General features: G+C 50.6%; 2 protein-coding genes across 8 annotated transcripts; both read right to left on the minus strand.

Moving 5' to 3' along the window:
- Positions 1 to 632: 632 nt before the first annotated feature.
- Positions 633 to 6,717, minus strand: Acy1 (aminoacylase 1). 3 transcript variants are annotated; one of them, XM_076867408.1, is made up of 15 exons: positions 6,591 to 6,717; positions 5,963 to 6,074; positions 5,105 to 5,169; positions 4,910 to 5,014; positions 4,584 to 4,678; positions 4,204 to 4,280; positions 4,023 to 4,112; positions 3,865 to 3,921; positions 3,464 to 3,537; positions 3,333 to 3,382; positions 3,080 to 3,224; positions 2,897 to 2,965; positions 2,198 to 2,277; positions 1,980 to 2,040; positions 633 to 1,897 (listed from the first exon to the last, which is right to left on the minus strand). In XM_076867408.1, the coding sequence occupies exons 2-15, from the start codon at positions 6,054 to 6,056 to the stop codon at positions 1,733 to 1,735; spliced, it is 1,227 nt and encodes a 408-aa protein (XP_076723523.1). In that variant the 5' UTR covers positions 6,057 to 6,074; positions 6,591 to 6,717; the 3' UTR covers positions 633 to 1,732. The 3 variants fall into 3 exon arrangements, with proteins under 3 accessions (XP_076723523.1, XP_076723522.1, XP_076723524.1); XM_076867407.1 differs by having other exon boundaries at positions 6,537 to 6,716; XM_076867409.1 differs by lacking the exon at positions 6,591 to 6,717 and adding an exon at positions 6,423 to 6,526.
- A 1,325-nt stretch (positions 6,718 to 8,042) lies between these two features.
- Abhd14a (abhydrolase domain containing 14A) lies at positions 8,043 to 13,427 on the minus strand. Of its 5 annotated transcripts, XM_076867415.1 has the most exons (7): positions 13,306 to 13,393; positions 12,064 to 12,176; positions 11,343 to 11,412; positions 10,425 to 10,639; positions 10,177 to 10,292; positions 8,610 to 8,845; positions 8,043 to 8,390 (listed from the first exon to the last, which is right to left on the minus strand). In XM_076867415.1, exons 4-7 carry the CDS (start codon positions 10,571 to 10,573, stop codon positions 8,208 to 8,210), a joined length of 684 nt encoding a protein of 227 aa, XP_076723530.1. In that variant the 5' UTR covers positions 10,574 to 10,639; positions 11,343 to 11,412; positions 12,064 to 12,176; positions 13,306 to 13,393; the 3' UTR covers positions 8,043 to 8,207. The 5 variants fall into 5 exon arrangements, with proteins under 5 accessions (XP_076723530.1, XP_076723527.1, XP_076723529.1 ...); XM_076867412.1 differs by lacking the exon at positions 12,064 to 12,176 and having other exon boundaries at positions 13,306 to 13,389; XM_076867414.1 differs by lacking the exon at positions 12,064 to 12,176 and having other exon boundaries at positions 11,343 to 11,431; positions 13,306 to 13,323.
- Positions 13,428 to 13,747: the final 320 nt, after the last annotated feature.

Consider the following 13,747-nt stretch of genomic DNA (forward strand, 5'->3'; position numbering starts at 1 on the left):
GTATGCTAGCTCTGTGGGTAGCCACCTGCCCGGTGCCAGGGAGTAAAATGCAGGGAAGTAGGAGCAGGTTTTGTGTGCTGAAGGTGGCTGATGACTTGCAAAGCAAGACCTCTGTCCAAATGCCCCAGATAGGTGGTGTAGTGAAAATAATCGGCTCCAATTGAGGGTGAGAGAAAGGCCAGACCCCCAACCTCAAGAAACTCCAGGTCAGGGGCTTCAGCTAGACATCACTGAGTTGACTCCATCTCCAAGCTCCAGTTAGGCCACCCTATTGAAGTGGAGCTTCAGATTGTGCATCTTTAGTGTGACCTATGTCCCAAGGGCTACCCTGGGGGTTCAGTGAAGCAGAATCCTTGGTCTTTGGAACTGAGCAGGGGTCATTACTGTTGATAATCTGCAGACTTCCTTTCTGACCACAGCTATGTACTTAAAGTCATCCCTCTCTCCTCTGTCCCATGGTCATGGAGGCAGGACAGGTCAATCAGGGAAAGGAGTAAGCTCAGCTTTTAGGGCCATAGCTAAGCCTGGGGCACTACCATGACTTTAAGAAAAACCCTAGTATAGTATAAATATATGGGAACAAGCCACCAAAGGTAGAAGGTGCCAAGAGACCAAAGAAAAAGGCAACCAGGTTTGCATAAAATGCAATTTATTAGAGTTAAGGAAAGAAGCAGGTCTTGGGCAGCAACAGGAGGATCCCTGCACCCTGAGGCAGGAGGAAGGGGTTTATATGTCAAACTAAATAAAGGTAGCCCACACCCACAGTCAACTGGGATCTGCCTGGGTTTTCTCAAAAAGAAGGAGGAGAAAAAGCAACAAAAACTAATATGTCAAATGTCAGTTAAGCTAGCTGACTACCTTAATGACTTGATATATCTTATAGGTTTTGGAGTATACAGCAGGGTTACCAGGCAGGCAAATGGTTATAATCAAGATGGCTTTAGTTATATCAAATGGGATCCTGACAAGGGCTGACAGATTGAAACTCAACTCCTGGGCCCCTCTGCACACACACTGATTCATGATCACTGGCCAGTCTGCTGGATCTATCAGGGCCCTACTCCCAACACAAGAGTCAGTGGGTTTTGACCAAACAGAACAACAAAAAAAAGGGTGCTCAAACCTTGCAAGCTGTCTCTGCCTACCCACATCTGGCAGTGGCCCATCTGGTCCCATTCTGGTCCCAGAATCCTGAGTATATCCCCACAAAGCCAGGTGTAGTTCCCTGAGATGCTAATCTTGGTATGCTCCTTTATGGTATTGGAGATTGAACCAGGGGTGTTCTATGTCATAACTACATCCCCAGGCTTTGTTTGTTTGTTTGTTCTTTTGAAATGGTCTTGCTAAGCCTGGCCTCAAACTTGAGATCCTCCTACCTTGGCCTCCTGAGTTACCAGCATTACACTTATGCCCTTTTGATGGGAACAGTATCCCTGACCTCACAGTCAGAATATGGTGGCCACTGAACTAGGGCCCCTTGTTGCTAGGCAGATGTGGCTGGGACAGTGTGTTATGTCATGAGGGCACAGAGCCAAGCTGTTTCCTCATCTGTGAAATTGGGTTGGTAACAGCATGTCCCCAGAGTAATGACTCCCTTCTCCATGAATGTGTGCAGTGTTAGCAGTTCAGGGGCTGCCTTTGTCCACACAGGCTACATTACTGGTCAGGGGAAGAGGAGGTCCTTGGCACTGGTTGGGATGAAAGCTCTGGGGCAGGATGGAGGGTATGGGGCTCAGTTTTCATTGGGCAGGGCAGGCACACTGGCCAGAACAGATAGCAAGTGTGTGTATATGTCAATCCCACGAAGGAACACGGTCTCATGCAACCGCTCATCATGGTCATGCAGCAGCACAGGTGTGCGGTTCATGGGTGAGAAGCCCAGAGCTGGGATCCCCATCTGAAGGAGCAAGAAGGAGCTGTTAGGGGGAAGCCAGCATCCAGGCCAGCCCCCTGCCCATCCCCCAGTGCAATCAGCTCACCGCACGGAGATAGCGGCTATCAGTGGCAGCAGGGAAGATCTCTGGCTCTAGAGTGAGGTTCCTGCAGAGGGAAGAGCCTGATGAATAAAGGGGGACAGAGGAGATGGCAAGGGAAGAATTCAAGGGGTAAAGGAAGGCAGGGAGAAAAGCAGGGGAGGAGTAGCAAGAAGGAGAGGAGCAGGTTGCTGGGTTGGGTGAGGGCTGGTGGGTATGCTTACATGTCCTTGCAGACCCGGTTAAAAGCCACCCACCAGGGGTTTGTATCGTCAATAGGTGTCACTCGGGGCTTCATCCACCTCTAAGGGAGGGGAAGGAAAGCAGGATCAGGACAGAGGCCTGGGCATCTTGCCCTGTTTCTAAGAGTAAGCCATGTCTGGCACAGAGCACAACTCTTTCCATCTACCAGAGACATCCAGGAGGCCAGTGCAGCCACAGGCCCTCTTCCAGGACCTCAAATGCCCTAGGTCTGGGACCTTTCCACAACGTCCATCCACTTACCTTCTGACTATCCTTCAGAGCCTAGCCCAAGTGCCCCTTCCTTAAGACAGCTCCCCTAGACTAATGGTCTAATGCCATATTAAATGTTCTAAGTTACCCCCTTTTCCTGGATCAAATGTGTACACACTCATATCAAAGCAATATTAAGTAAATATTTGACTTATGTCTATCTCTCCCCTTCATGTTCTAAGGACCATGAAGGCAAGCAATAAGCCTAATTTTTTTCCACTGTATTTCCCAGCACCCACAATGGCCTTTACATCCAACGCTCATTGAATGATAAAATGTCTCTTGTGGCTAAAGAAATGCCTGAATATATGTAGACACACCAAGCATACACTCCTACACTCACACATTTGGTAGCCCAGTTGTCCCCAGCCCCCAGACTACCCCATCATGGATAGGTCCCAAGGTGATACCTGAGCAAACTCGAAGGTGACACCCTCGCCAGCTGCCTGGCACCAGCTCTGCAGCTGCTTCTCGAAAGCCTGAGAGAAGGGAAGCAAGCTGATTTCTTAGGCTTTCTCTGAGCCTCTAGGGCACGATTAAAGATATGATTAAAGATGCAGGTTCTCTCCCTCTAACCCAGGCAGAGTCAGCACCTGCAGGTCCACATCCGGTGCCAAGCGGAAGTCAAAGCTGGCGCTCATAGTGGCGGGTACCACATTATAAGCCACACCACCCTCTAGCTTAGTCAGGTTCACACAGGTTACGGCCCCCTCCTTCAGATGAGGGTTTGACTGCAGCCTTTATTTGGGGGGGAAACAGATAAAAGAAAGTGGCTCAGCCTCCCTCTCCTCTTGCACTGTCCCCCAAGGGCCACCTCCACCCCACCTCATTGCCAGGCTGCCTTACCTCTGCCTTTCCTTCTCCCGGAATGCCAAGATGGAGCTCACAACTTTGTGCTAGAAGAGCGTGAAGTGAGATGTGAGAGTGGCCCCAGGATGGAACCTCCCAAACACCCAGATTCTCCAAGGACCATGTACCAGCTTCTCTGCTGCTGTGTCCTCAATGAAGCGTGACCCATGGCCTGGCCTGCCAGAGCTGGTAAACCGCACCCCTGGGGAGATGTAGAGGGAAGAGAATATTTCCAGCACATGAGAGGGCTGGAGATGCAGTCATCCCAGGTATCCCCCTTATTCCAAGCACCTCTGTCAGGACCCTGACCTGCTTGGAATCACAGCATACAGCTATTCCTGCATATAGTCAGAACTTGCCCTCAGAAGCTCAGGAAAGAGGAGACTAGGCAGGAAGAGGTGAGAGGCAAAGGCTCTGGCTTCAAGGCCTATTCAGGACTCAACGGGATTTGTGATCCTTTGTAGGCTGATGCTCTTTTTGATCACCCACATATATAGCAAACCCTCCCTCCAAGCCCACCCATACTCACACCAGAGGCTCCGCTCACTATAAAAGACAGTGAAGGCATCAGTGGGGTTAGCCAGGCCTGAAGGGGAAAAGGAGGTTCAGAGAATGGAGTGACTCAGCCCCCACTAGCAGCCTCCATACCCCCATCCTGGCTGATCAGAGACTTAGCAACCTACTCACCCTCATCCAGGGCAAATCCCACCCTCAGGGCCTGGAACTCAGGCCGCTGTACGAGCAGCTCCATGCCTTTGTGACCTCCGATTTCCTCATCTGTAAAAGCACAGGGACTTGTGATAAGGGGGCTGCTCCCTGACACTCCCCTTCAACCCCAAAGCTGCCCTCCTTTATAAGCCACTCCTACCAGGTACAAAGGTCATGTGGATGGTTCTAGGAAAACGGTGGCCCTCAACCTTCAGCCTTCTCACAGCTTCCAGGTACCTGAGGGGGCACAAGCCAAGTGTTGCAGGAGCTACAGATGCTTATTAGAATGGCCCAGCAGGCAGGGCCAAGCTGGGCTAGCAAGGTGCAGTCCTACCCTGCCATGATCTAGCAAGGGCTCCAGAAAGTCCCTGCCCATCTCCGAACCTCAGTCTTCCCATCTATTCAATGGTCATGGAAATAATTTTGCCCAAGCTAGGGGTCAAGATGACTCTTAGCACTGAAGTTCTCCAATCACATTCCTGCGTCAGGCTATTGGTCCAGTGAGGACACTGCAGGGGACTGGGAATAAAAGATACTCACTGGATGCTGACACTCTTCATGTCTTGGGTGCCCCTGGCATAGATGTAGCCCTCAGAATCTTTGAAGGCCTCAAAGGGGTCATGACTCCAATGTTCCTAGGGATAGGGATGGGAAAAAGAGGTGACAGAAAGGGTGGTAAGGAGTACAAAAGAGTACTGAAGAAGGTGGCTGATCACCATCCGGCAGAGAATCAATGCTGGACAAAGATTACTGAGTGGAGAAATGGCATACAGATGTTAAGAGTTAGTGCTGGGACCAGCAGCATGGATTTCTGAGGTCTACATCCTGTGAGTCCTCTAGGTATGCATGTACCCCTCCACACATACCTTGAAGACAGGTACTACATCCATATGGGAGTTGAGCAAGATGGAGGAGAGTGTAGGGTTGGTGCCTGGCCAAGTCAGTACAGGGATCACATAGCCAGGTGTCACCTAGAAACAGTCAAAAGAGAAGTTGGTCTAGTCAGGGTGAGGAGGTGCCCCAGGCCCATTGCCCCTCTCCACCCAGGGCTCCAGGCTTACCTCCACTTTCTGACAGCTCAGGCCTAGCTGGTGGGCTCTCTCCTCAAAAAAGGCCACAGCAGTGCCTGGGGGTACAGAGAATTTTGGGGCTGTTTCTGCCTACCCATGGCTCCCACCAGTCCAAGCAGCCAAAAAAAAAAAAAAAAAAAAAAAGATCCAGAGATGGGCTTCTGCTCCCCATCACAATTTCATAACCCTCAGAGACACCTGCATTTCTATCCCCAAGGAAAAAGATATTTTTGGCCAGTGTGCAACTTTGTGGAAGACAAGGGTAAAGTCCAGGATTGGAAGCAGGTGTTTTTCTTTGTATGTATGTGATACTGGGGATTGAACTCAGGATCCTTGCTCATGCTAGGCAAATGCTCTACCACTGAGCCACATCCCTAGCCCTTTTAAAATTTTATTTTTAGACAGGGTGGCCTGGAACTTGCAATCCTCCTGCCTAAGCTTCCTGAGGAGCTAGGATTACAGGTGTGCGCCACCATGTCCAGCCGCAGGTGTTATTCTTCTTTAAAAGATGAGGAAATTATGGCCCAGAGACTTGAAAAGATTCACCCAACATCTCTCAGCTGACAAACTATTGAGCAAAAATTTGGACCCATGTACACAATCCCAGCTACCAAGCTTGATTCCTGAGGGCCTTTATCCAGCCCCAATAAGCTCCTTGAAGGGCCTCTCCCCAACCACTCCTGCTCTGGGAAGTTGTTCCCTAACCAGTTGCTAGGAGTAACATTTGGAGCAACACAGCTTTTGGGAAAAGGGCGGTCAACAGTAGAAGTGACATCTCATCTATTGACACAGGGAATGACAGAGTTGGAGGTGGTTAGAGCACAGGCCCTGGGACCACCGTGTTCTCACCATAGTCGGGATTAGGGTGGACAGTGCGGATGCGCAGGTACTGGCGGAACAGCGTCACAGATGGGTGCTCAGACTCAGGATCCTTGCTGGCCATGGCTCCGATCGTGGTAAGCTGAGGGCAAAGTGAATGGAGAACTGACCCTACCTGCACAAAGGGCTTCCCCACCGAGGCTCCCCGGAAGTTCTAAGGGAGAGGACACCTTATTTTGGAGGCCCTCTTCTGTTTAGACGCTGTGCTGCCCGCTTTCAACGCTTATTCTTATTTAATTCCCCAAAGAGCTCCAGGAATTCTGTGTCTCTCAATGCTCACTTTATAGAGAAGAAAGCTGAGGCTCACAGAGGTTCGGGGACAGCCAGAGAGTTGCTGAGCCAGGTTTGAAGATGGACTTTGTTCCCCACGCCCTCCTCAAGAACCCCAAACACCTCTAGCCCTAGCCAAGACCCCCCCCCCCACCACCACCTTTCTTTTTCCTAGTCTTGGGCCCGCGTTCGCCTTTCAGCTCCCGCTGCGAAATGTGGCGGGGACTCCGGGTCCAGCGAGGTCCCGAGATCAAAACTGCCCTAATCCGCTCACCACTTGGCCCAAAGCCCGGTCGCGGGGCGGATACCGCAGATTGCAAGTAACAACCTTCCCACTCCCTGCGGCAGTGTAGGCGCCTAGGTCCGGGTCCTCCACCGAGCAGGACCTCCACTGAGTTATTGGAGGCTTGAATCCAGGATCCCGCCCCCTGGGCAGCTCTGGCCGCCGCCAGCTCCTCCCCACAGGCGGCACGTTGGGGGCTGGCTCCACCCCGAGAAGGTTCCGCCCCCAGAGGACACCTCCTTCCCCTCCAGCCTCCAGAGGAGGCCCTAGGAGAAGTGGGCGGTCCCTGACGCTAAAAGTGGCCGCTGCGGTGTTGAGTAAGAAGTGGCTCTCAGGGCGCAGGGCTGCAAAGGCCTGGCCTGTTTCCCCACCCCCTTCCGCAAGACTTCAACCGCTCTCCTTTTCGTGCTTTAGCGGATCAAGAAGATTCTCCCGTGCCTCATCTCCATGTTTAGTAAGGTTATTGGTTAATATCTACCTGTTCCACACTGTGACCTCCAGGAAGCTGGTCCACGTGTCCGCAGGATTCTGACCCTGGTCAGGCACAGAACAACTGTCCAGATACCAGGAATGAAGGATACATGACATTGTTGGGAATATGTGTGACTGTGTGAATGTGCCACGGTGTGGGCAAACCTGTGTATCAGTGGACATGACCATATGTGTGACAATATGAATGTGAGTGAGTGAGTGTGATGGGATGTCACTGAAAAAGATGCAATCCTGACGCCATATGACAGTGAGACTTGGGGGAAACATCACACTCTTGGCTGTCCCTGTGCCAAACTGGCTCTTCTTCACCCACCAGAGATGGAGAAACAGACATAGAGGTACCCTTGGCCACCTGCATGTGCACACTTGTGTAAGTGGCTGCTCTTTGCACTCTCAACCAGTTCTGCTCTCTGCTCCAGTGGCTGAGTCAGCTTGGCAGCCCACAGGAGTGGAAAACTTCAACCCCTGGACCAAGAAAGCAGTCTGGAAGGGTAAGGGAACGGCCCATCCCATCCTTCCTGGGGTTGAAGTCTCTGGATGTTCACCCACACATAACAAAGGAGCAAACAGGCTTGTGATTCAATAACAATGCTGTTTTAATTCTTAAACCAGTTTCCCCATACTTCTGTCTACACACTCTACATTCCAAACTCAGCTCAGCTACCCAGACCTTGGATTTCCCACCAATCTCAGTGGTCATACAGCAGCATTAATATGCACCCCTGCTTTCCCCATCTCCACATGACCAAATGCTTTACTTACCAGACACATTCAATCCTACAACTTCCCTCCGATCTAGATGTTACCATCATGTCTGTTTAACAGATGACTAAACTAAGGCATACAGAAGTAAGTCATACAGTGAGGAAGTGGCTCACTCTTGGATCCACAGGGTTCTGGAACACCACCCCCCAACCCCAGCATCCGCCCCTAAACAGTCCCAAACTTGCCTCCCACCCCACCTCTCTGGAAGCACACCAGGAAAGAGAGCCTGTTACTCTCTAGGCAAAACAAATATGCTTTTCTTTATTGTGCCTGTGAAGTGAAATGAGACGTTCTGGCTGGGCCTGCCCCTTGGACCTGGCTGGGCCTGCATCCCTGGTGGGGAGAGAGTGGTGGTCCAGACCCTCCTAGCACAGGACAGGCCTAGGGCTTTAGAAGTGGGTTAGTTCAAGACAAATGGTCAAGAAAGTCAAGGAGGACGAGATGGAAGTCTTGTGGCTTGTGGAGGTAGCAGGCATGGCCTGCGTTGTGTATCTTCACCACAGAGTGATTGGGCAGGTGTCGGAGCTGCTGCAGTGACTCTTGAGCCAGTTTGTGGTCGAGCTCCCCATACAGGATCAGGGTTGGGGTCTGCAGGGCAAGGCAAGAGGCTGTGATCCTGGAGACGGGTGAGGATCTGATCCCCAAGTTATAATTTTAGGAAGACTTTCTGAATCCCCACTTCCTCCATTCAAAATCACCGTTAGAGACATGTCCCACCAAGTAAAACTTGAGTCCTGACCGCCCCCTCCATGACACAAATTAGGGAGAGGGTGCCACAGTGACCTTTGAAGATCCTTATTCTAGTACCTTCACAGCCCAGAATTGTTCCTGGTTGTAGTTCTGGGTGGAGGTGGGGGCGATGGGCACGAATCCACGTAGCTGGTGGTGGCTTTGCATCAGGAAGGGCAGGGCGTAGTGGCCACTCAGTGAGGGGCTCACTAACACAGCATTCTGCACCTCCAGGTCCCGCAAAATTCGCTTCAGCAACTCTGCCCTCCCTGCCTCTGTGCTTACTTCCTTTGAAGGTGCTGAGTTCCCGAAACCTGGGAATGGCAGCAAGTACTAGTTGAAGGTGAATCTGGACTTCTTTCCCACCACAGTCTAGAAGACATGGGGACCAGTGGCACATGGTACACGCTACTCCAAACTTCCCAGAAGCAATTTTTTTTTTTTTTTTGTAATGTAATAGGCCTGCTAGAAAAATATCTTTTAGCCAGGCACAGTGGCACATGCCTGTAATCCCAGCCACTTGGGAGGCTGTGGCAGGTATATCACAAGTTTGAGACAAGCCTCAGCAATTTAGTGAGATCTAGCTTAGTGAGTTCTAGCCAGGGATCTAGCTCAGTGAAAGAGTACCCTGGTCTCAATCCTCAGTACCCGAAACAAAAAATACCTGACAATACCCAGTTTGGGGGAAAGATGTAGAAAAATAGGCACTTTCATATATGACTAATGAGAGAATAAATCTGTGCAGCTCTTTGGAGGGTGAGGTAGTATTTTTCAGAATTTTAAAATGTGTATCCTTTGATCCATCAATTGTTCTCAATAACTACCCTAAAAAAAGTATTGCCTCCATGCTTAAAGAAGCATGTCCAAAAATGTTTTACTCTTGAGGATTTCAACTGACATTGAAAACTCTAAATTAATCTACATATCCACCAGTAGAGGAATGGCAGATCAAAGGAGATTTGCAGAGACCAGCATGATCCAAGAGTCATAGTGTAGGGGGAGAAAACCAAATTGCAGACAGACTTGCAGAGCCAGCAAGACACTAATCATGTTTTCAATCCTCACCACACTATCCTGCATACCATCTGTGTTTCTATGTGTGGAAATGCTGAGGAGAGGGGTCTAGCACCCCTGCCAACTGCTTAGAGAGGGAGTGAAATGTGGCACAATCTCTGAAGGCTTCACTTTTTTTTTTTTTTTTTTTTTAATGACAAAAACGACAGTCTCAGTTAAGGGTGTAGCTCAGTGTAAGAGCGTGTGCTTAGCATGCATGCATGAGGCCTGGGGTTGAATCCCCAGCACCAAGGAAAGAGGAAGTGTCACAGGGATGGTGGTGATGAAGAATTGATTGCACAAATCATTTGTGTAGTTAAAAAAACCAAAAAGCCACAGATTTTGTGAGTCATATTTCTATTTGCTCTGACATTCAAACACACTGTAATTTTCAAGGAAAACAATATAAATACACATTTTCATGGTGACATATTATGTTGTGACCTGCTACTGCTTATCCAGACACTGAGGTCCAGAGGCCCCCAAGCCATGCCTTAAGGCTTCCCTACCCTTCCAATTTCCCCTTCTGGGAAGCTGCCCCTTTGTAATTGCTATGTCCTGCCTCCCTAGATCCAAGGGTGGGGGTGCTCACCTGGAAGGTCAAGGGCCACAGCCCGGTAGCCCCTCCGTGATAATAGCTGCAGTGTGCCCAGCTGCTCCCATGTGTGGGAGTTAAAGGCCTTTCCATGAAGCAGCACCACCTCCACCCTGCAAGCACACAGGGAAATATATCCTGAAACCTGGGGCAGCCTACTGTTCTTTCTCCCTAAGCTTTTCCCATTGCTTTTGTAGGTCCCGAGCACCCTGAGTCAGGCTGGGGTCCTTCAGGTCTACACCCACCTGTGTGTCCGATGGAGTGGAAGCACCTCACGGTAAAAGATGGGGGAGTTTCCTGGGGTAAGACCAACCAGGACTGTGACATTGGGGTCTCCCAAGAGCCAGGAAGTTTGCTCAGGGGGGCCAGGCAGTCCTACATACAATAGCAGCATGATCAGTAATACACCTAGGCCCAGCAGAGCAGCCTTGTACCGGCTCACGCAGGTCTGTACCGCAGTCTGGAGGAGGAGGGAGAAGGAAAAGAAGCAAGGCTGAGTCCCTACAAGGTGTCTGGACCCATCCCCAAACCCCAACCTGAAGTCCCTACAGAGAAAGATCTGCAACCCTGGCCCTTCCTTTGCTCTGGACAAAAGACTGGGGGTTCAATACCCAGCCACTCCATATGCTAGGACAAAGGTTCAAAGTGTGAGGAGGTGCATCTGAGTTGTCCCTCTAGCGCACAGCAGGCTCAGTGACCATCATCCCTGACAGTTAAACTTACTTCAAGCACTGATGACAGCAGGCTCCTGCTCAGCCCCCCACAACAAGGAGGTCCATAAAGAACACTAAAGAAGATAAAGTTACAGGTCTCTTACAAATGAGGAAATTCAGGTTTGGAGAGGTGAATTCTATTGCTCAAGTAGCACAAAGCGAGAACTGGGATTTGAACCCAGGGCTGGACTCCTAACCATCAGGTCACACTTGGTTTGGAAGAAGGAAAGCATGGAAATGGGAGGCAATGGATGAACTGAAGCCCCCCTACTAGATAGAGTGGTGAGGGCTATCCAAGGAGGAAGACTATTTGAAGAGACCACCCTCTGAGGGCAGGCTCGGAAATAGTTCATTTTATTATTCTGTATATAATACCGCTAAAATCAGAATGTGTTTTATGGTTGATGGGAATATTTAATGGCTGACCACAGCTGTTTTGGGGAAGCTCACAGAGAATGTTGGTGATGGAGGAAATGCAGAGGCCTGAGTCGGTGTGGGGCCAGGGAGGAGCGTGGTTCACCTAGAAATGGAAAAGGCAGCTGGAGGTTGGAGAGATGAATGTCCCCACCCCCATATACAGACACACATACAGCTTCACACCAAATGACCTGCTTCATGGACTCCTCCAGTATAGGGACTTTGCCAGCCCAGGGACAGAGCCCAAGGAGGTCAGGTAGAGCTGGCTTTAAAACAGGTCTCTGCCAATTCCTGACCCTGAGTCTTCAGTATGTCAGTAAAGTGGGATAATTCTGGTTGCTCTCTCAAGTCTCCTGTGAGATTTAAATTATACAGGGGACTTAAGAGAAGGTGGGCTCTGTCCCTGTTATCATTTCTTGGGCCTAGGATGAGCACAGCCTGCCTTCTCCTAGGATTCTAGTAAATAATCTTTTTTTTTCCTTTTCTTTTCATATTTATCTTTTAGTTGGACACGATATATATATTTATTTATTTATTTTTATGTGGTGCTGAGGATCGAACCCAGGGCCTCGCATGTGCTAGGCAAACGCTCTACCCCTGCGTCACAACCCCAGCCCCATCTAGTAAATAATCTTTATTGAGCACCAGCTAGGTGCCAGCTAGAATTAGCTGGAATCCAGTCTTGGGTCTCTCACACACCTCTGAGGGACATTTGGGAGGGATATCCTCCCCCTGCCCCCGCTCCCACGCCTACCCTCCGGTTCCGGAGTTAGGCGGTGGGTAGGCAATGGCAGCTGCACTGGTGCTGATGGAAAACCAGGAGCCAGGTGGAGAAACAGCGGGCTCTTCTTCCTAGTCACGAACAGCCTAGGACGCATACCCACAACCTAGCACCTACAACGTAGCTTAGTCTGGATTCCTACTATACTGAGCTTTAGGGTGGGACCCCTCCTGGCTGTCGGGTCTGTTGAAAGGTTGCAGCGCCTGCAGGAGGGAGGGGCAGGGCTTTGGTCGTTGCTTTGGCAATCCAGGGTGCAGCCCTTCTAGACTGTTGCAGCTGCAACCGGTGGCTCTAGAGATGGGGTTGGGATGGGGTGGGGTGGAGAACAAGCTGCCCTTTAGGCCACCGAAACACGTGTCGACAGTGACACTCACGTGTCCATACGTGCACACAGTCTTGCCCCTGTACCCTTTTCTTTTGCACGAACTATTCCCTGTACGTACATGCAGAGTCCTTGCACACTTATTGGTCCTTGCACAATCAATCCCTTGCAATAACACTCTCAAAATCGCGCACACAGTCAGGCATCAGGAAGGCGGTCAGTGAACTGGCACAGTCTTTCAGAAGGATTTGTACAGGGCGCTCTGGCACATGCCTGTAATCCTAGGCACTTGGGAGGCTGAGGTACAAGGATTACAAATTCGAGGACAGCCTGGGCAAGACTTTATCTCAAAGTAAAAATAAAAAGGGATTGGGGATGTGGCTCAATGGTAGAGCGATTGCATGATATGTGCGAGGTCCTGGGTTCAAATCCCAGTATGGCAAAATAATAATAATAATAATAATAAATTAAAAACCTCAAACAACCCACATGCAGACACTCAGAAATACCCAAGCGCACAGTCACACATAATCCTAAAACTACACACTCACATAAGAAACACACAAGCACCGACAGATAATCACACTCCCACAGATAATCACACATAGAGAAATACCCCAAAGTAGACATACATAGACCCACGAATACACCGCCCCCACATCAGTACGAAGAAACAGACTGACAGATACACAAGCGGACACATACATATTCCCGGATTCCCAAGAATACAGCCTTCAGGCAGACACTTGCGTGCTCACACACACAACACGCGATCACAAATACACTCCCAGACCCAGCGCGTGCCCCCTCAGTAGGACTCCGCCCCAGGAGGCCTGTGAAAGGTGGCCCGCCCCCGGGGCCAGCCCTCCTCCTTCCTCCCAGGGGACACTCACCGGGCCGACCCCGACGACCCGGCAAGCTACTGCGGGGCGGGCCCCGCCCCGGCGGAACCAAGAGCCAAACAGCGCCGCGGCCATGGCGTCGCCTCCGTCACTAGGTCGGCTGCTCCGTGACTAGGCAGTGGTAAGTGAGGCCACCGAAGTGCGCCTGCGCACTCTGCAGCTGGCAGGCGGGGCTCCTACGCAGCAAATAGTTCCAAAGGAGGGGACTAGGGGTGGCGCCTCAAAGCACCAAGACCCGGCCGGACCCTCCCCGTCCAGAATTTCCGAATAGTTTTGGGCATAAGAACTGGCGGAGAGCCACCAGATTCTTGTCCCCAGAACATCTTCACTTTAGCTCAGTTATCTCTGTGGATACAATGGGAAGGATTTAAGACCGGTCAAGTCTCCAAGTCTCAGCCTGGCACAGAGGCCTCCTTGTGTAAATGCAGATACT

Source organism: Callospermophilus lateralis, chromosome 10 (genome assembly GCF_048772815.1).
Source record: "Callospermophilus lateralis isolate mCalLat2 chromosome 10, mCalLat2.hap1, whole genome shotgun sequence".
NCBI classification, from domain to species: domain Eukaryota; kingdom Metazoa; phylum Chordata; class Mammalia; order Rodentia; family Sciuridae; genus Callospermophilus; species Callospermophilus lateralis.

Bases quoted from the DNA above. Each gene is read 5' to 3' on its own strand.
- Acy1 (XM_076867408.1), bottom strand. From the start codon at position 6,056: ATGGCCAGCAAGGATCCTGAGTCTGAGCACCCATCTGTGACGCTGTTC. The intron at 5,015-5,104 runs GTAAGCCTGGAG...GACTGTTTCTAG, and splicing joins TGAGCTGTCAGAAAGTGGAG to GTGACACCTGGCTATGTGAT. The intron at 4,679-4,909 runs GTATGTGTGGAG...CCCTATCCCTAG, and splicing joins ATGTAGTACCTGTCTTCAAG to GAACATTGGAGTCATGACCC.
- Abhd14a (XM_076867410.1), bottom strand. From the start codon at position 13,389: ATGGCCGCGGCGCTGTTTGGCTCTTGGTTCCGCCGGGGCGGGGCCCGC. The intron at 10,293-10,424 runs GTGGGTGTAGAC...GTGTGCTTGCAG, and splicing joins CCACTCCATCGGACACACAG to GGTGGAGGTGGTGCTGCTTC. The intron at 8,846-10,176 runs GTGAGCACCCCC...TGCCATTCCCAG, and splicing joins TGTGGCCCTTGACCTTCCAG to GTTTCGGGAACTCAGCACCT.